Source organism: Schistocerca nitens, chromosome 2, assembly GCF_023898315.1.
Source record: "Schistocerca nitens isolate TAMUIC-IGC-003100 chromosome 2, iqSchNite1.1, whole genome shotgun sequence".
Classification (NCBI taxonomy): domain Eukaryota; kingdom Metazoa; phylum Arthropoda; class Insecta; order Orthoptera; family Acrididae; genus Schistocerca; species Schistocerca nitens.
This window is the reverse complement of record NC_064615.1, coordinates 316,809,895-316,832,027: the sequence shown is the minus strand read 5'-3', so window position 1 is coordinate 316,832,027 and position 22,133 is coordinate 316,809,895. Positions and strand designations below refer to the sequence as shown.

Here is a 22,133-nt window from a genome sequence, read left to right as displayed (position 1 = left end):
AAACAGGCATTATATGAGGTCATAAGAATGTAATAGCAACAGTTCACTTATAAATACATAAAATATTCTACTAGTAGAATAATAAAATTGTAAAGATACCAAGCTACATCACACAAATCAAATTTTTTACATGCAACAATACCTTGCCATCTTACATTCTTGTTTCAGAGACTTCTCTTTGGTAATTTCACTTAATTTCACATAACTGTTAATTAAAATTATTCTTTTCAGCTCCCACAATATGCCTTACATCCATTGCAACAACAGGCCCCAGTTGCTTTGGCACAGAAATACTGTGTTGCCAAGAATGCATTTGATCAACAGATAACCATAAGGTAACAGTCATAATTGTAAATGACACTGTTTTAATGTAAAATGACACAGCCTATCCTGTTATAAAAATAACTCCAAGGAATTTTAAAATAAACGACATTTCATGTTTTTAAAATTTCCAAATTAATGTTTCTGACTTTAAATAAAGAATTTAACAATTACAAAAACATTTTTGATTTCATGGAAAAGATCATGCCAAAAAAAAAAGCCCAAAATAATTTCATTAAGAAATCTTACCATTTTACTATGTAAAAAAAAAAAAAAAAAATCTAGAAACTAAGAAAACATGGGTTGTGAAATGATTCCTCTCGTGAAGGTACACAGTTCATTTTCTAACAAAAACAAACATCAATACAAACATCACACCCTGTATCCATCATATTTACAACTGGGAATGGTGAAGAGAAACAACTGAATTAAATTAAATTCAGCAGCATAACGGGCAATTAAATCAGTATTTATGTGAACTTCATCTAGTAAATGAAAATATAAAAATTAAGTGGAAATAGCTGTCACACTGAATGTTCAAATTATGATGCAATCGATTATTGCCACATTAGCTAAAATTACAGGTCACATACAGGCTGATGCTGGAAAAAACTTTATTTTTACAATGAAAGAAATAATCTCAGAATTTGAGTGGGAGAACAATGACAAAACACAAGCCAGTGAAGTGTAAATCACTCCAAGCTCAAGATACAAACACAGAAGGTAACCCAAATACATTACACATATTTACTGCATTATTATTTATCTTACTTCAACCTTTATTTTCAGGAAGTTGGTTCATGCCAACCATCCCAATGTATGTAAATAAGAAAAGAAACACAACATATCACTGTATGGCAAGTTAGACAATAATTAACAGCTCATAGCCAATACAATAGCGTTCAAAGGCTGCACAAGATATTTTGAGTGGTATAACTGACAACAAAATATACTGAAAAGTCATTATGCTACTACAAGACTTTTTTTTTTTTTTGAAAAAAATCTCACAACAATAAAATAGGTATACCATCTGAACCAGCAAGATCATCATTACGTACCTCAAAATGCAAAATTGTTACCCACCAATTCAAGTTGCTGCTGTTTTTAGAATCTTACTGATACTTACAGCCTATTAATTTTTCAGACACGGCACATGCCTATCCATCACTTTAGTCCAAATAGCATTTTAAAGTTTCCTAATTTTTTGTAAATTTATCTTTACCTTCCTATAGTCACTTTGTTTGTAGCAAGATGAGGTCAGTAGAATTTTGATTATTAAGTTTTGTGCATACCTTGTACAAGATTAGACAGCCAAGCATGAATCAAATTATATAGGCTGTATAGAATGACTTAAATTATACAGTAATTCTCTTGTTAGGTGCACCAAACTATTGTCTATAAAACTGTCATAAAGATATTGCCAATATATATAAAATCAGAATGGATAGCCCCAATACAACTGAATTTTCAAATAACCTTCACTGTACTTTATTTCATGTGCACATTTCTAGGCACTTCATAGCTAAACTTTTGAATAACAATGGACACAGCTGTATAATAAGTGTACTATACCCATATAATTCTGTAAATAGTTTTTATTTAAAGCAGACAAAACAACACTCAGATTAAATTTCAAGAAATTAGTGCAACAAGAATGTGTTGCATCAATAGATCAGTCAAAAATAAAGAGAAGCTTCTCATGCCTGAAGTGAAGTATGTTGACTTTTCTCTGAGATAGTTGAGATATAACACTAGGAAAAGAGCACAAAATGGGCCACAAAATTTCTAGAGAAACAGTTTACAATATAAGAGACTGATTCCTGACACTACCACCAAAATCATAACAACAATTTTCCAACAGTATTATCTCCCATGTTATATATTTTAGAGAGGTAAAAAGAAAGGAAAACTGTGTTTGCCTGATGTTATTTTCAAGAAATATATGATTATTTAGAATTTAAGAAATTTACTTGTCATTTAATTTACAAAGAAAATATTGCTTAATTTGAATACGCACAAAGCAAAATCATGGATATTTGCAGCTGACTTTTGTAGTGCATCACAGACCTTACTTTTCAAAGTGTATTTGAGAGAGGGAGAGAACAGTTTCCACAGACATAAAGAAATTAATATTTTACACGTCTGTCTATCAGCCAGTGAAGGTTAAAGTAACAAAAGGCCATGAATCAAATTTGAGAACAGCGAACTATTTCAAAATATCTCTTGTCATGTACCTCTCCTGATTTAATGATTAACAGCACACCTGTAACATCTATCAAAAATATGACATTATACACTAAATAACTAAATCTATTAACATTGATACTAAAGAAATATTCCAGAATTTAGATATATGCATTCAAATGTAATGACATCTGAATCCATTTTCAACTCTGGTCATTCTGAATTGCTGAAAATAAGAATAGAAGTGGTTACCAGCAATTGCCCCAAAACTACTAATTTTAATAGGTTTGGCACCTCAAGTAAGAGAATCACTGTTTACATTTTTTTTACTTACTTATTACAAAGCCTGCTCTTATTCTGATTATCTCAGAAGCTTGTAGTCTCTCAACACAGTTTGAACAGGGATACCATTTTCCACTCACAGGATACAGGTACAGCACTGTACCTAAATTCTCCCTCACTTCATTTTCAATATCTGAAATGCAATAGTAACTGCTATTACGGACATAATGACACTATTTTTTTTCAATCCCACTATAAAGGCATTCTCATAGATACCTATGTTATTTTACATTAGTGAAGACAGCAGTATTAAGCACTCTAATGAAGAAAATGCATCCCTCATAAAAGTTGTAGATACTTTAAAAACTAATTAACTGTAATACCACCTTCACAGTGTTATGTAAATGACTACTCCAATAGAGAGCTACAGATTTCCAGTTGCCAAATCTTGTGCAGTAAATAAATATTACCATTACTATTACTTCAAAATACTGTAGAAAAAATGTATTCCATCACAGGATATGTTTCCATTGTGTTTAAACACTTGTAGTGCAAAAATACTAGCAAAAATGTCATAAAATGTTTCCAAGTTGAACAGTCGTCTCATTCTTGACACCACCTACCCTTGTCTTAAAATCTTTTAAGACACTACAGCACTGATAACCACAATGGCTAACATGGTATGAATAAAAATCTATTCACAATCTTAGTCTGCACCTGCTGCATCACCAGGTTTTTGACTCCTTGAGGTAGACTGAGAGCCTTTCCTCTGGTGCGAGCTGGAACTGTAAGAGAAAAATTTCTTATTACATCACAGGAAGTGATCTCAAAACAAAAGACTGCAAGCAACTGTTTTTAAATGAAGAGCTCACAAAATATCCACATAACAGTTAGAAGTATTCCTCACTGGCCAACATAACTTCTATCTAGCCTGACACAATATATTTTGACAAAGTCTCCTGGCTCTTTTTTATTTCAGTTCAAGTACTGAACCAGTGACAGCTAAACATTTGAAAGCTGTGTGTAATTCATGGGTTGTGCAGTAATCACAACTCCCACTAAATTCTAGAAGTCTATGTCAGGGCCAGCAGCAGTCATGGCTGTATTTTTAACTGGTTACAGATTGGCAACATGTCAGTTTTGCATAGCCAATTTTTTGTTTTTGTTTTTAAATGAGTATGTCACAAACTATGAGGTTGTGGTTAGGTTGGGACATAACAGCATAGCTTGCATTTAATTTTATTAATTAAATTTATGATCTTCATTGTCATAATTACTTGACTTTTTTCCATGTACTTCACGAATTATGAGGTGGTTAGGTTGGAATGTGACAGTTTGGTTGTGAGTTGGCAAAGCCAAAGAATGTGAAAGCTAAAATACCTGGTTGTGGTGACAGACCGACGTACTCCTTACTCCATGGCCTAGTTTTGTTTCTAATATAACAGTTTTACTCACAAAGATTAAATTAATAATCTCCATTGTCAAACATTTTTCTTCTGATTTTGTCACAAATTACAAGGTTGTATCTCGGTCAAAAATAATAGCGCACATTAAATTAAATCAATAATCCTGACTGTCAAAATTTGTGATCATTTCATTAGAATGTTTAAAGATTTCAGAGGCTGTGATGTACTGATGTGAGAATGTGACAATGTTCCTTCAAAACATGTTGACTGTCTGTTGCTCCCTCATTGATTGCATTAGAACCAGCAAATGATATACCTTCCCATCATATCTCACATTGAGTGCTGACGACGCTGCACCATGAAACATGTTAGTGGGCCACTGGCTCTGATCTAGACTTTTACTCACAACTCCTCCTAATAGGGAAAACCTTTCAATAAGTGTAAGGGATTTTCGGAGCTAGTTCCTGGCAGCAAGAATGAAGAAATGTATTCTATAACACACATAAAAGTTGTACAGGTGATTCTGAATCACTGCCTTCCACCTATACTGTGCCTTGGATATCATCTCCTCATGTCAGTGGAAGCCCATAACTCTTACCTTTCTTCATAAATCATGACAACTTAAAATTTGTGCCAAACTGGACTCCAATCTCAGATACCCTGTTTGTCACGAGCAACTGTCTTCACCAATTAGGCCATCCAAGCACACATCTAGGGGCCAATTCAAGCTTTCAATGTCACTGATGCTTCCCTCCCATTATACAACTACTGCCAGAGCTTCTCCTAAATGTAAAGTGGGAAAGGACCACTGTAGGTAGGATTTGACAGAGCGGCTGGGCTGTGCCATAGTCCAGGTGATGTTATATAAAAGAAAACATTCAGTTGCTTTAAATCAATTCACTAAAGCAGCCACTGGAATATTATTTATCTGCCAATCACCTATAATAAGATGCTGAACAGTTGACATGCACGTACAGGAGACTGAATTGCTAATCTCCTGAACAGCAATGTTTGATCCAACAGTATTTATTCTGACCCAAATATCCCATAATCTCTGTCCCGCTCCCACATCTTCTACTGTCCTCATATTACTACCTCCTCCTCCTCCCTCCTCCTCCTTGTTTCTATCCCCCCCCCCCCCCCACCACCCCATCTGGAATATACAATGAGTGGCTACTTTTACTCATTCCATTGGTTTTATTCTACCTAGGTACTTCCAGTATTGGATTATTGTACCAGATGAGTAATTCAGTTCCCTCAATGTCAAAAAGGAGGTTGCATTAGTGAACTGGTTTTTTGGTTTCTAAATTTACACAGATGTTAACAAAATCAGGCCTATCGCACAGCCATTACACCTTTTGTTCTTGTGTTGAAAGAGATTATATATATATATATATATATGTTTCCCATGTCTGCTTGTGTCTGTATATGTGTGGATGCATATGTGTGTGTGTGTGTGTGTGTGTGTGTGTGTGTGTGTGTGTGTGTGTGCGCGCGACTGTATACCCGTCCTTTTTCCCCCTAAGGTAAGTCTTTCCGCTCCCGGGATTGGAATGACTCCTTACCCTCTCCCTTAAAACCCACATCCTTTCGTCTTCCCTCTCCTTCCCTCTTCCCGATGAGGCAACAGTTTATTGCGAAAGCTTGAATTTTGTGTGTATGTTTGTGTTTGTTTGTGTGTCTGTCGACCTGCCAGCACTTTCACTTATATATATATATATATAAAAACAAAGATGATGTGACTTACCAAGTGAAAGTGCTGGCAGGTCGACAGACACACAAACAAACACAAACATACACACCTGCCAGCACTTTCGTTCGGTAAGTCGCTTGTGAGATGTCTGCTTGTGTCTGTATATGTATGCATGGATATGTGTGTGTGTGTGTGCGCGCGAGTGTATACCCGTACTTTTTTCCCCCTAAGGTAAGTCTTTCCGCTCCCGGGATTGGAATGACTCCTTACCCTCTCCCTTAAAACCCACATCCTTTCGTCTTTCCCTCTCCTTCCCCTCTTTCCTGATGAGGCAACAGTTTGTTGCGAAAGCTTGAATTTTGTGTGTGTGTTTGTGTTTGTGTGTCTATCGACCTGCCAGCACTTTCGTTTGGTAAGTCACATCATCTTTGTTTATATATATATATATATATAGGGAAACATTCCACGTGGGAAAAATATATCTAAAAACAAAGATGATGTGACTTACCGAACGAAAGCGCTGGCAGGTCGATAGACACACAAACAAACACACAAAATTCAAGCTTTCACAACAAACTGTTGCCTCATCGGGAAAGAGGGGAAGGAGAGGGAAAGACGAAAGGATGTGGGTTTTAAGGGAGAGGGTAAGGAGTCATTCCAATCCCGGGAGCGGAAAGACTTACCTTAGGGGGAAAAAAGGACAGGTATACACTCGCACACATGCACATATCCATCCACACATATATGTTGTGTCTGTATATGTGTGGATGGATATGTGCGTGTGTGCGAGTGTATACCTGTCCATTTTTCCCCCTAAGGTAAGTCTTTCCGCTCCCGGGATTGGAATGACTCCTTACCCTCTCCCTTAAAACCCCCATCCTTTCGTCTTTCCCTCTCCTTCCCCTCTTTCCTGATGAGGCAACAGTTTGTTGCGAAAGCTTGAATTTTGTGTGTATGTTTGTGTGTCTATCGACCTGCCAGCACTTTCGTTTGGTAAGTCACATCATCTTTGTTTTTAGATATATTTTTCCCACGTGGAATGTTTCCCTAAGATGATGTGACTTACCGAACGAAAGCGCTGGCAGGTCGATAGACACACAAACAAACACACAAAATTCAAGCTTTCGCAACAAACTGTTGCCTCATCAGGAAAGAGGGAAGGAGAGGGAAAGACGTCTCCCTCTCCTTCCCTCTTTCCTGATGAGGCAAAAGTTTGTTGCGAAAGCTTGAATTTTGTGTGTATGTTTGTGTGTCTGTCGACCTGCCAGCACTTTCATCTGGTAAGTCACATCATCTTTGTTTTTAGATATATTTTTCCTACGTGGAATGTTTCCCTCTATTATAACCATATATATATATATATATATATATATATATATATATATATATATATATACTTTCTGTCTCTTATTTGCAAATGTCTTTTATAACACTTTTTTTCTGCCATGCAAAATGAACATTTATTAATAATCTCAATATAAGACATTTATCACAATACGAATTACACACAATAAAACACATTTTCATCCTAATTGGCAGAAGTTACAAAGTAAATGATTACTTACACTAAATTACTGTCCTTGTAAGTTGTTCCTTTCTGGCAACTATGTACCTTAACAATAACAATGTTTCCCACACCCTAAAGATTGCTGTGAATGTAGTTCTAAAAACTCAAAGACATAAAAATATTTCTTACTGGTACTGTTAAAAAATATAATCAGTACTTACGTAGTAGGATATTTGGGATCATCAAGCACAACACACAGCTTTTCATCACCCATGAGGAACATTGCTTCCTCGTATGTAGGTGGAGGTGCTTCTGTTGAGGTGCTACCACCATGTGATTCAGTAGTACCCATGAGGGCTTCATATGTTGGTGGCAATGTGACAGTGCTTGGGTTGCGTATTACACAGCCTGATTGTTGACTTCTTGACTGCTGGGCTAACTCCTGTAGTCCCTAGACAGTCCAGTAGAGTTGAAACATCTTAAAATAGCACTATGAGTCAGTAACAACAATATTTTCCACACACCTTTTGGTTGTACATTAAATGTCAAAATTATTAAAACTTTATCGTATACTCACCTATAAACTCAAAATACCCAAGTAACAATGAAGAAGAATATTTGGACAATACTGATACTCCTTCTATTATATATAAAGTTTTGTGATAATCCAACAACTGTTCATTAAATTTTTCGTCACTAAGACAAGCATTTGGACCTAACGTATCTGCAATTACCTGTTAAACATGGTTGTTAAGGAAACACAAATTAACTGCCAGTAAAATAAAAAAAATAATCACCATAAACTCCAGAATGAGATTTTCACTCTGCAGCGGAGTGTGCGCTGATATGAAACTTCCTGGCAGATTAAAACTGTGTGCCCGACCGAGACTCGAACTCGGGACCTTTGCCTTTCGCGGGCAAGTGCTCTACCATCTGAGCTACCCAAGCACGACTCAGTCCAGTCTCCTGAGAACCAATGACCATATGTTTTCAATGAGAGATCTGCAGGATGTGTTGGCCTGGACAGTAGTCCAACACCTTCTGTACTGAGATATCAGGATAGCAAAGACATGTGGTCTACTGTTACACTACATATACATCTACACTCTGCAAACCACTGTGAAGTGTGTGGCAGAGGGTACTTCCCACTGCACCTGTCAGAGTTTCTTCCCATCCCATTCACATGTGGAGTAGGGGAAGAACGATTGTTTGAATGCCTTTGTGCATGCTGTAATTTATCTAACCTTTTTCTCATGATCCTCATGCAAGTAATACACAGGAGGTTCTAGTATCTTCCTAGAGTCATCATTTAAAGCCGGTTCTTGAAACTTCATTAGTAGACTTTCTCGGGATAGTTTACATCTATTTTTAAGAGTCTTCCAGTGCAGTTTCTTCAGCATATCTGTGACACACTCCCAAGGGTTAGACAAACCTGTGACCATCTGTGACACACTCCCAAGGGTTAGACAAACCTGTGACCATTTGTGATGCCCTTCTGTGTACACTTTCAATACCCCTGCTAGTCCTATTTGGTATGGGTCCCACACACTTGAGCGATATTCTGCAATGGGTCACACTAGTGCTTTGTATGGCATCTACTTTGTAGACTGATTGCATTTCCCTAGTATTCTAGCAATAAACTGAACTCTGCCACCTGCTTTACCCATGACTGAGCCTATGTGAATATTCCATTTCATATTCTTACAGAGTATCACATCACAGTATTTTTAAGAGTTGGATTTAGCCAACTGTGACTCACTGACATAGTCATAAGATACCACTATTTTTTTTTAAATTGTAAAGTGCACAATTTTACATTTCGGAACATTTAAAGCAAGATGCTAACCTCTGCACCACTTTGAAATCTCACAAAGATGTGACTGAATATTTATGCAGCTTCTTTCAAACTGTGTTTCACTACAGATAACTGCATCATCTGCAAAAAGTCTGAGGTTACTATTAATATTGTCGGCAAGGACATTAATATGTAACATAAACAGGGAGGGTCCCAACCCATTTCCCTAGGGACACCCTAAGTTACCTCTACATCTGATGACGACTCTACCAGAAAAACTCAAGCCTATCACAAATTTGCTTGATTCCCAATATGATCATACTTTCGATAATTAGCATAGATGTGATACTAAGCCAAATGCTTTCTGGAAATCAAGAATTACTGCATCTACCTGACTGTCTTTATACAAAGCTTTCAGTACAGCATGCAAGAAAAGTGAGAGTTGGATTTCACATGATCAATGTTTTCCGAATCCAAACTGGTTGGCATGGAGAAGGTCATTCTGTCTGAGATAGCTCATTACTTTTAAGCTCAGAATATGTTCTAAAAATCTACAACAAATCAACGTCAAGGATACTGAACAGCAGTTTTATGGTTCACTTATACTACCCTACTTGTAAACTGGTGTGTCCTGTGCTTTCTTCCAACCAGTGTTGTTGTTGTTGTTGTTGTTGTTGTTATTGGTGGTGGTGGTGGTGGTGGTGGTGGTGGTGGTGGTGGTGGTCGTGGTGGTGGTCGTTTAAAGGAGGGGGCAAGGGACCAAACTGCAAGATCATTGGTCGCTTGTTTCCAGTAAAATAATTACACAAGGGAAAGAAGAAAAGAAAGGAGATGTACAGCACAATAACAGGAGAATGGAAGAACCAGAAGAATGACAGAAGGACAAGCAATGCTACTATTGAGAAAAACAGGAAAAGAAAACCACAGAGAGAAGCAAGAAACAGGTAGAAGGAGTAAAAACAAGAGAGCAGATGACTGTGACTGGCCGACCACGAGAACAAAAAGGAAAAGCCAGCCACTTTGCAACACATTAAAACATCCAGCCTAAAAGCATTAGAGTGGAGAACACAAGGGGATACAGGACAAGTGCAAAAACTTATACAGAATGATAAAACCCACCATCATGTATAAAACATAAAACTAAATTAGCCGATGAGGCGTTGTCAGCTAAAATTAATGACAACGAGTCCGGTAACTGAAGACTCCTTCACAGGGCAGTCAAAGGAGGGCAGCTCACCAAGATACGGGCCACTGTCAGCCGGGTGCTGCACCGACACTGATGTGGGTCATCACAGCGCAGGAGGTAGCCATATGTCATCCAAGCGCGTCCAATGCAGAGCCGACAGAGAACCACAGAGTCCCTGCGAGAAGCCCTCGTGGAGGTATTCCACACATTCGTAGTCTCCTTAATTGCACGCAGTTTGTTGTGCAAACTGAGGTTATGCCATTCCATCTCCCAAAGGCACAAAACCTTGTGGCATAGTATTGAACGCAGGTCAGTTGCAGAGAAGCCAATCTCCATAAGTGGTTTCTGTGTAGCCTGTTTGGCCAGCCAGTCAGTAATTTCGTTGTCTGGAATTCCAATGTGACCTGCAGTCCAGACAAACACTACTGAACGACTGGACCGTTCCAGGGCATAGATGGACTCCTGGATGCTCACTGCCAAAGGATGACAAGGGTAGCACTGGTCGATAGCTTGCAGGCTGTTAGAGGAGTCAGTACACAGAAGAAACGAGTCCCCAGGCCACGCGAACAGACGTGCTCGAGAGCACAAGATATAGCCACCAGCAGGGGAATGGAAACACTGCAGCAATTTGGCAAGGAATGCTAAACAATATGTCCTCCGTGGACATACGCGAAGCCGACGTGATCATCAGCCATCGAGCCGTCGGTGTAAACCACTTCGTGATCTAGATACATGTCAAGAATCGAGAAGAAATGGTAGCGGAGAGCTGCGGGGTTAACTGAGTCCTTAGGGCCATGTGAGAGGTCCAGGCGGAGCAACGGCCTAGTTGTACACATGGAGGTGTACGTGAATGGACCTCAAGTATAGGTGGTAAAGGCAAGGACTCCAGTTCGAAAAGAAGGGATCAGACACAAACTGCAATTGGAAGCCACGACCTGGGCCGTCGATGCGGGAGATGAACCGCTGTGGGTGGGAAAAGGAGACGGTAATTCGGATGCGCAGGTGAACTACAAACATGTGCAATTTAACTGGCCAGCAGTTGTGCACACCTAACCTGCAATGGAGGGACTCAGGTCTCAACCAGGACAGTCGTCACCAGACTCACCCTAAAAGCTCCTGTTGCTAGACAAATGCCACAGTGCTGCATGGCGTCGAGTAAATGCAATGCTGAGGGTGCCGCCGAACCATAAACCAGACTCCCACAGTCAAGGCGGGATTGAACAAGGGCTCTGTAGAGCTGCAGCAGCGTAGAGCGATCTGCACCCCATTTGGTGTTGCTCAGGCATGGCTGTGTAGATTTCTACACAGCCGCTAGAGCTCGAGGACCGCGCTAAAGTTCTAACTAAGCGCGGTCCGCTGGAATTGCCTCTTTCCGGTCGCCATGTTGGAATTTGAGCGCGCCACTTCCTGCCGCGCCCATTGTTACCAGTAACAGTATCCGCTACTGAGGCAGCTGCATGCTCATTCGACTCGAGGCAGCCGCACGAATCACACAGCCATGCCGTACAGGAGGAGGATTTATAGAAGAAGGAGTAGAATGCTAGTGTACAAAAGTGTTGATATCTTTTCAATAAATCCTAATGAAACTGGACAACAAGAGTTGGTTATGTCATAGAGACTGCTACACATTGATCTTGCCAAAAGCCGAGAACTGATTCTTTTTGGTGTTTTAGCTCACTGGGGCACTCTGGGATGCTTTCTGGGGCACTCTGGGATGGTCTCTGGGGCACTCTGGGATGGTCTCTGGGATGCTCTCTGGTGCACTCTTGGATGTATTGTGGGGCATTGTTTATTTTATTGTTCAGTTAAGTAAAGGCATTGAGATGTTGCCAGCACTTCTGCTTAAGCTGATGAAGGTGAGGAAGCCAAATCAATCGGGTGTCGTAAACCAGTCCTAAGAATCGATATGTTTCCATTACAGTAAGTGGATCATCATTAAGGTAAAGTTTTGGTTCCAGATGAATGGTACAACACTGACAGAAGTGCATAGCACACGACTTTGCAGCTTAAAACTGGAAACCGTGGGCTAGAGTGCACACCTTGTGCACGCATTGTGGATGGCTGCCTGTAGGTGCTACTCAGCAACACCAGTACTGAGCCCTGAGGGACCACATTCTTCTGGATATGGGGAGAACTAGGGGAAGCACCAACTTGGACACGGGAAGTATGAAGCGACGGGAAATTTTGGATAAAAATGGGGAGCGGGACTCGGAGATCCAACTCATATAATGTGGCAAGGATATGATGTTGGCAGGTGGTGTCATATGCTTTTCGTAAATCAAAAAAAGACGGCAACCAGGTGTTTGCGTCTGTATAAGGTTGTTCAGACAGCAGACCTGAGGGACACAAGATTATCAGTGGTAGAGAGACCCTGGTGGAAGCTGCCCTGACATCGATCCACTATGCCCTGTGACTCCAGAACCCGACCCAACCCAACCGCCGACACACCATACCTTCCAACAGCTTACACAATGTTGGTGAGGCTAATGGGCCAACAGCTATCCACATCAAGTGGGTTTTTACTGGGTTTGAGCACCAGAATGATGATGCTCTCCAGCCATTGCGATGGAAAGATGTCATTACACCAGATCCGGTTGGAGATGACGAGGAGTTGTCACTTGTAGTCAGATGAGAGACGTTTAATCATCTGACTCATTAGATCTTTGCCCAGATTTGGGAAGGTGACGTATGGCACCCAATGGTCAAGACTTATCTCTCCCAACACTCCTGCTTCCATCATTTTATAAGTTGGCGAACACGGGCACAGAGCCATTTAAAGGCTATGAGGTGCTCCAGGGGAGGGTGCCACTTATGCCGCTGTAGAGCTCACTGATGCTCCTTAATTGCCTCAGCGACCACCAAGGGACTGCCTTTCACTGGGGCACCCCAAAGAGCGAGGGATTGTGTTTTCTGCCAAAGAAAGGATTGTTGTAGTCACATGCTCAACCATCACATCGATGTTCCCTTGTGGTGGAGATTCAATGGTGACAGCAGAGGTCAAAGTTTCCCAGTCTGCCTTGTTTAAAGCCCATTTGGGCAGACTTCCATGTGCCTGATGCCAGGGCAGTGACAAGAAGATGGGGAAGTAGTCACTACCACACAGGTCGTCATGTACTTTCCAGTGGTTAGATGGGAGAAGTCCTGGGCTGTAAATTGATAAATCAATGGCCAAGTAACTACCATGAGCCACACTGAAATGAGTGGTGGTACCAGTATTTAACAGGCAGAAGTTGAACTGAGACAGGAAAGTTTCAACATCTCAGCCAGTAAGCATGCTGCCACCCCACAAGGGGTTACGGGCATTAAAATCTCCCAAAAGTAGTAAAGGTTTAGGGAGTTCAAAATTGTTAAGGCTTTCGTGGCCACTTGTTGACAAACTGCCTATTGGCTTCTGTCTCGGGTTCTTCGGCCGACATTCATCTAATGATTTTTCTGACTTGCAATGTCGGGAATATACCGTATACCTTGCACATGCGGAAAAGTTTATGTCGGAATGACTGGACGATCCATTAACACCAGGATCAAAGAGCATAAGCGACATTGCAGGTTGGGGCAGGTGGAGAAATCGGCCGTGGCAGAACACGCACTGAATGAGACCGACCACGTAATAAAATTCGCTGACACGGAAGTTCTGGCTGTAGAGAAGCACTATCACACGCGCTTGTTCAGAGAAGCTGTAGAAATCCAAAAACACGCGAACAGTTTCAACAAGAAAGAGGAAAGCCTTAAGGTAAACGGATCCTGGCTTCCCGTACTGCAGCGAACGACCGTCGCAGGTAGCAAGAGGAGAACCGCACCGGAAATGACCGCGGAGAAGCCCTCGGACGTTGGCGCGCCAGGTACATATAGTCTGCGGCCGCGAGCTCGCCTCCAGTTCACCACCGGCAATGGAGGGTGAAGCTTTGACAATGCCAGCCACTCGTGCTGGCGAAACGTCAGAAAAATCATTAGATGAACGTCGGCCGAAGAACCCGAGACAGAAGCCAATAGGCAGTTTGTTTAGGGAGTTGGTCAATAAGTGCAGCTAATACATTCAGGGGTACTGCACCATCTGGAAGAAGGTATAAACTGCAGTCAGCTATTTTCTGTGTTGTCCTTATTCTGACAGCCACGGCTTCAAGAGGGGTTTGAAGGTGCACTGTTTCACTACAGACTAAGTTTAGGACATAAACGCAAACTCCACCTGACACTCTATTGTAGTCACTACAGTTCCTGAAATATGCCTTATAGCCACAGAGGACAGGGGTCCGCAATGCTGGGAACCAGGTTTCCTGGAGGGCAATGCAGGAAGCAGGTGTAAAGCTTAACTGTTGCCATAGCTCAGCCAGACGGTGGAAAGAATTGCCGCAATTACACTAGAGGATGATGTCATCGTGAAACTGGGAACGCATGGAACATACAATGAGGCAGTTTACACCTCAGGGTCACCTGCTGCCACCGACTTATTGCCTGAGCAGTCTATATTCATTGTGTCTGAGGGTCCGGTGAGCTCTAGGTCCTCAGCGGATGCCAGAATCTCCACCTCATCTGCAGACGCAGAGCTTGTAGGTAGCGGTGGTATGGGGGCCACTGCAATTCCCTTGATCTTGGAGATCTTCTTTTTGAATTTCTCTTGCTGCTCCTTGGGTTTCTCTGGTTGGGAGGACTTCACTGATTCAGTTTCTGGGACTGAGGATGAGTGTGAAGCCCTATGACCAGCTGCTTTTGGGCTCTTCAGCCACTGGTGGGTGTAATCTTTTCCACTAGCAGAAACCTGGGAAGGGAGTGACCCAAGGGACCCCTTTTTAGCGAGATTATCTGAAGGAGACTTTTGCTTCTCCGGCACACAAGTGGGGACTGATATCCCTGATGGTTTGGGGTGGGGGGGTGGGGGGGGGGGTGTTGCTCCCGAAGTAGGTGGTGCAGGAGCAACAGGGAGGGAAGTGCCTCCACCATCAAGGGGGGAGGTGTAGTCTTGTGGCTCTGAGACGTAACGGGGGTTGGCGGAGCTGATGGAGCTAGAACTGTTGTAGTGGTCGTGTAAGACGATGTCATACGTACAGGATGTAGGTGTTCAAATTTCCTCTTAGCCTCAGTGTAGGTCAGTCGGTCCAGGGTCTTGTACTCCATAATTTTCCTTTCTTTCTGGAAAATCCTGCAGTCACGCAAACAAGGGGAATGATGCTCTCCGCAGCTGACACAGATGGGAGGCGGGGCACATGGAGTATTGGGATGTGATGGGTGTCTGCAATCTCGACATGTGATGCTGGAAGTACAGTGGGAAGACATATGGCCGATCTTCCAGCATTTAAAGCACTGCATTGGGGGAGGGATATAGGGCTTTACATCACAGCGGTAGACCATCACCTTCAAAGGCCAAGATGAAGGCACTGGTAGCAACCTGATTATCCCTAGGACCCCGGTGGACACGCCGAACGAAACGTACACCTCGCTGCTCTAAATTGGTGTGCAGCTCATCATCAGACTGCAAATGAAGGTACCTGTGAAATATGATACCCTGGACCATATTCAAGCTCTTATGGGCCGTGATGGTTACCGAAACATCCCCCAGCTAGTCACAAGCCAGTAACGCCCGTGACTGGGCAGAGGATGCTGCTCTGATCAAGACTGACCCAGATCTCATTTTGGACAAGCCCTCCACCTCCCCAAACCTGTCCTCTAAATGCTCAAAAAAAACTGAGGCTTCATTGTCTTGAAAGATTCCCAATCAGCTCTTGAACATATAAGGTACCAGGGCAAATAAGAGCCGCTGCCATCCTTAGCCTGAAGTTCCTCCCACGGTGTGGCCAGGGAGGGGAACAATTTGGGGCTGTACTTCTGAGCATTGAATTGAGCCCGTGACTGCTTAGTGACTGCTGGTGTTTGACCACCAGCAAGAGATGATGCACTACGCTTCATCATGTGTCACCCACCCTGATGCCACCCACTCCGACCAGGGGTCCTTCCCATGGGCGCCACCCAACCGCAACCTGGCAGGTTGGCCATTGCCAGGAGTCCTGATGCCCCAAGGTGACGGGTATCTACTCCTCAGCATACATGGGAAGTTAACGGCGCAGGCATCAGCAGAGCAATCCCTGTGTGGTCAGGGGCTACAGCCAGCAGCGTACATGGCGGTCCCACCACAATGGACAGGCTACCGTGCTGGATATCAGGTGCAACCGAGCAAACAAGTCCATTATCATCGTCAGCTTAGAAAACGATACTGCACAGTTGATGAAAAAATACGCACCCAGGAGGGTGACCTTGCCCAACAGTTGGAGAATGAGCCGAAGTGCAGATCCACATTGATGAAGGATGCGGTAGGTCTCAGCGCATGATGGACACAATGCACCACGTAAGGCGCCCTTCCCCAATTAGCTTGCTCTTCGGAAAAATTTGGAAGAACAGAAGTCAAACTCTACAGGGGACCATGACATAAAGGCCGAAACGTGCGAGACTCCTTTTAGTCACCTCTTACGACAGGCAGGAATGCCTCGGGCCTATTCTAACCCCGGACCCGCAGGGGGATCCAACTAGTGGGCATGGTTTCTTGTTCCAGGAATATACATTAGATTATAGTTAGAAGAGGGGCTAACTCAGCTGTATTTCAGTATAGAATTTGATAGGGATTCACTGGAGCCTGGAGGTTTGTTTAATTTTAACAATTTCAGCTGTTTCTCGACACCAATGACACTAACACTTATTTCACTCATCTTTTCAGCGGTACAAGGATTAAATTGGGGCAATTCTCCTGGGTTTTCTTCTGTAAAGGAACACTTGAAAATGTAGTTAAGCATTTCAGCTTTTGCTTTGCTACCCTCAATTTCAGTTCCTGTCTCATTCACAAGTGGCTAGAAACTAGCTTTGGTGCCACTAACAGCCTTTACATACAGCCAGAATTTCTTTGGGGTTCATGAGAGATCAACTGACATTATTCTGCTACGGTAATCACTGAAGACTTCGTATATTGCCCTCTACACTGCCAAAATATGTTTCATTCAGTATCTGTCTATAGCGCTATGCTTTAATTTACACTTATTATGCTGTAGTCTCTGTTTCTTAGAAGTTTCAAGCAGCACAGAGGGTATCTCCAATTATGAACTGTTCAGCTGGGCACATATCTGTCTAGTGCATGGCCAACTATTCTTTCAAACTTGTGCCATTGTTCCTCTACATGCCCCTCTCCTGTGCTGAAAGTTTCGTGTTCCTCATTTAGATATGTCTCTATTGCTTTTTTTATCTAGTTTACTGAACATACATATCTTTCTATTTGTTTTAGTTGTCCTATGCATTTTGGTAATCAGTGTTGCCACAGCTGTATCATGATCACCAATATGATGTTCTATGTGCATATCCTGAAAGATGTCACATCTATTTCTTTCCAGTAGATCCAATATATTTCCATCAGGAGTGGGGTTACAAACTACCTGTTCTAGGTAGTTTTCAGATAAGACATTTAGTAATGTTTCACAGTATATCTTCTCATGTCCACCACCAACTAAACTGTAATTTTCCCACTTGACTGTTAGATGATTAAAGTCTCCATTGGTGATTACAGTATGACTGGGAAACTTACCTACAAGCAAACTGATGTTGTCTCTTAAGTTTTTTTGTCACAGCAGGAGGTGAGTCTTGTGGTGACAGAAGGATCCAGTTACCATTATATGCCCACCCTCGATACTGACTCTTGACCACACAATCTCCCATGCAGCTTCAGTTTTTATCTTGGTGGGTTTCAGTTTGTCTACTGCAAACAATACACCACCTCCATTCCCTATTAGTCTTTTCTTTTGCTATACACTTAAATTTTCCTCAAAATTCTCACTGCTATAAATTTCAGGTTTCAACCAGTTTTCTGTACATAGTACTGAGTAAGCTTCACTGCTTTTCAGGAGCACCTCAAACTCTAGCAGTTTGTTGTGAATGCTTTGGTAGTTAACTACTGGGATATTAATACTCTCGCCTGTGGGCACACAGGATGCTTGGGTCCATGTAACGATGATGAATGCAACCTGGCAACATTCATTTTCCGTGGTGTCCCCACGTACGGGTATGTCAGCTGTGTTATTTATGCAAATCGGGACTTGTCTGAAAAAGTGAACATGATGCCAATCCTGTGTCAAGTGTCAATGGGCCCACAACTGCCAGCAGGCCTCTCTCTGCTGATGCATCACGGAAAGTTGCCACCATCTGTGGTGCTTGAGGTGCCATCACAGTGTTTGCGTGGATGGGTTTATTTCTACAAACGAGCCCATTTACTGACTCACAGTATGAAACAAAGCTGTACAACCTGCACACCTGAGTGAGCAATACGTACGTCCCCTCAGGAATTAGTCGCACAGGGCCACTGAGGTCCTGCACAAGATTTAGTATGGGTCTCCCGAACTCATCAATTCTGTATTAACAAGACAGTCATCAGAGTGCGACTGATGAGCCGCAATATTATGCACCCTAAAAACTGTAGTCTCGATGGGTCACAACCCTGCCACTGTCAAATTCCAATACGTGATGGTAGATATTTCTCCTTCTTACTTAAGATATAAAATGATGGTCTCACAAACAACCAAAATTTAAATGAAATTTTTGATTGAGAAACCAACTGTACAGTCCTTCCCTATTCACACAATGCAGATGGAACTGCTCATACCTACTTTTTGCATATGAAATGAAATGCTAATTATTTGCATAGCCAAGCATGTACACACTTCATGCCAGTTTGACATTTGTTTCATGCTGTCTTCATGGTGTTATAACTTTAATGGCTAGCAGCGTAATTTAACATTAAAAAATAAGTCTTGTGACATTCCAAACAAAAACTAACAGAGAAATAATCTCACAGCATGCATTACTCAATAAATATTTTTAATTCAGTCGCTGAGAGAAGAACACAGTTGACAACACACACAGATAGTTAGTATGTTGCACTTTGTGCTTCTGATCATAAAAAATGATAATGCCATAGTAAAAGAAAATAAGGCTTTTAGGATGCGATTTCTATCACAAGTCACTAAAAGCTTATTATCTAATAAAATTGAGCAGTGAAGAGATGATAATAAATAACGCTTGGGCTAACCAATTAAGAATAAAGAGATATTAGCGAGTCCTCTCATTTTGGTACCCTCTTTTACCTCATTTATTTGGTGTAAAAAGGAGCAGTCTGTAATTATGCCTCATATCTTTAAAACAGCAATATTTCTGCAACCAGCTACATAAAGTGCTCTTTGCCTTCCCTGGTGGTCATGATGTGATTCTGATTTAATAAAATTTATATAATAGCAATATGTAATACATCCGAAGTAATGCAACTGGTTGTGAGAGTAACAATGAACTGTGCACGTTTCTGTCTACATCTATGCACTATACAATGTGCTGCAGAGGGTACTTTTCAAACCATTACCTTTTTCCCCTTTGCCTGCTCCATGTGAGAAAGTCGTATGGTGAGAATGGTTGTGAGTTAAACCTCCATATGAGCTCTAATTTCTCTGATTTTTTTCACTGTGCTTATTTCATGAAAAGTGTGTAGGAGGACAAAATTTAATAGTTAAATACCCTGTGCTGTTCAGCACCTCTCTTTTAGCATATGTCACTGGAATTTGTTGAGCAGCCCCATAACATTCTCACTTACTAAATAAATCCTTGATGAAACTCACCACTCTTTGTTGGATATTTTGTATCTCTTCTATTAATCTAATCTGATAAAGGTACCAGACTGATAAGCCATACGCAAGCATTGTTTGAATGTGTGTTTTGGAAATCATTTCTTTCGTAGACGAGTCCATAGCCTTAAAAAATTTCCAGTGAATATTATCCTGGCATCTTTTTCCACAATTATTTTTCATGTGGTCGTTACATTTTAAGTTGCACCACATAGTTACTCCTACCTATTTTATTGTTGGAACTGTTTGCAGTGATTAATCAGCAATATGAACTGCATAGCAAAATTATGCAAGTTTCTGTGGCAAGTTTGTCACTTAATATCATAATAACTGTTGTTATCACTCACTATAAAAATCACTCCACTGAATGTGATGGAACATGGATATACAGAGAGGTCCAGAAAAAATGTAGACACTCTGACAGTCAATATCTCTGGAACAAAATGACATTGTTGCAATTTTGTGTGGTAGCGTATTCCATTAGTTTCTCAGCAGATCTTTGTGTGCATTTTCCAGAGGGGGACAGTTAAGCAAAGAATGAAGTAAGAGTGTTGTTTGAGCAACACAAGGCCATACTGTAGTAGCACTGGAATTACGAAAACATGCTGGAGGTACAACAGCAATAGCTTAATGTGTTCAGAACTCTGCCACCAACATTTATAATAATTTATCATTGTTGTTGTCATTGTTGTTGTTGTTGTTGTTGTCTTCAGTCGAGAGACTGGTTTGATGCAGCTCTCCATGCTACTCTATCCTGTGCAAACTTCTACCTCTCCAAGTAACTACTACAACCTACATCCTTCTGAATCTGCTTATTGTATTCATCTCTTGGTCTTCCTCTACGATTTTTAACGTTGCCCTCCAATACTAAACTCACGATCCCCTGATGCCTCAGAACATGTCCTACCACCTGATCCCTTCTTCTAGTCAAGTTGTGCCACAAATTCCTCCTCTCCCCAATTCTATTCAGTACCTCCTCATTAGTTACGTGGTCTTTCCATAGAATCTTCAGCATTCTTCTGAAGCATCATATTTCGAAAGCTTCTACTCTCTTCTCGTATAAACTATTTATCATCCATGTTTCACTTCCATACATGGCTACCCTCCATACAAATACTTTCAGAAAAGACTTCCTGACACTTAAATCTATTCAATGTTAACAAATTTCTCTTCTTCAGAAACATTTTCCTTGCCATTGCATATCCTCCCTACTTCGACCGTCATCAGTTATTTTGTTCACCAAATAGCAAAACTCATCTACTAGTTTAAAGTGTCTCATTTCCTAATCTATTTCCCTCAGCATCGCCTGATTTAATTCGACTACATTCCATTATTCTCGTTTTGCTTTTGTTGATGTTCATCTTATATCCTCCTTTCAAGACACTGTCCATTCCATTCAGCTGCTCCTTCAGGTCCTTCGCTGTCTCAGACAGAATTAAAGTGAGGTTGACAAACCTCAAAGTTCTTATTTCTTCTCCATGGATTTTAATTCCTACTCCAAATTTCTCTTTTGTTTCCTTAACTGCTTGCTCAATATACAGATTGAATAACATCGGGGATAGGCTACAACCCTGTCTCACTCCCTTCCCAACCACTGCTTCCCTTTCATGTCCCTCGACTCTTATAACTGCCACCTGGTTTCTGTACAAATTGTAAATAGCCTTTTCCTCCCTGTATTTGACCCCTGCCATCTTCATAATTTGAAAGAGAGCATTCCAGTCAACATTGTCAAAAGCCTTCTCCAAGTCTACAAATGCTAGAAACGTAGGTTTGCCTTTTCTTAATATATCCTCTAAGATAAGTCGTAGAGTCAGTATTGCCTCACTGGTTCCAACATTTCTACGGAATCCAAATTGATCTTCCCCGAGGTCGGCTTTTACCAGTTTTTCCATTCGTCTGTAAAGAATTTGTGTAAGTATTTTGCCACTGTGACTTATTAAACTGATAGTTCAGTAATTTTCACATCTGTCAACACCAGCTTTCTTTGGGATTGGAATAAATATATTCTTCTTGAAGTCTGAGAGTATTTTGCCTGTCTCATACACCTTACTCACCAGATGGTAGGGTTTTGCCAGGGCTGGCTCTCCCAAGGCTATCAGTAGTTCTAATGGAATATTGTCTACT

At 41.3% G+C, this 22,133-nt stretch overlaps 1 protein-coding gene across 2 annotated transcripts in view; it reads right to left on the bottom strand.

The window, feature by feature from the left end:
- Nucleotides 1–630: 630 nt before the first annotated feature.
- LOC126236091 (uncharacterized) overlaps nt 631–22,133 on the bottom strand; it is a 61,464-nt gene continuing 39,961 nt past the window's right edge. The window contains exons 2-3 of one of the 2 annotated variants that reach the window (XM_049945159.1): nt 7,615–7,844; nt 631–3,572 (exon numbers count right to left, since the gene is read on the bottom strand). In XM_049945159.1, coding sequence (XP_049801116.1) covers nt 3,494–3,572; nt 7,615–7,844 — 309 coding nt within the window. In that variant the 3' untranslated portion in view covers nt 631–3,493. The remainder of the gene's footprint in view (nt 3,573–7,614; nt 7,845–22,133) is intronic. The other variant, XM_049945160.1, reaches the window with a different exon arrangement.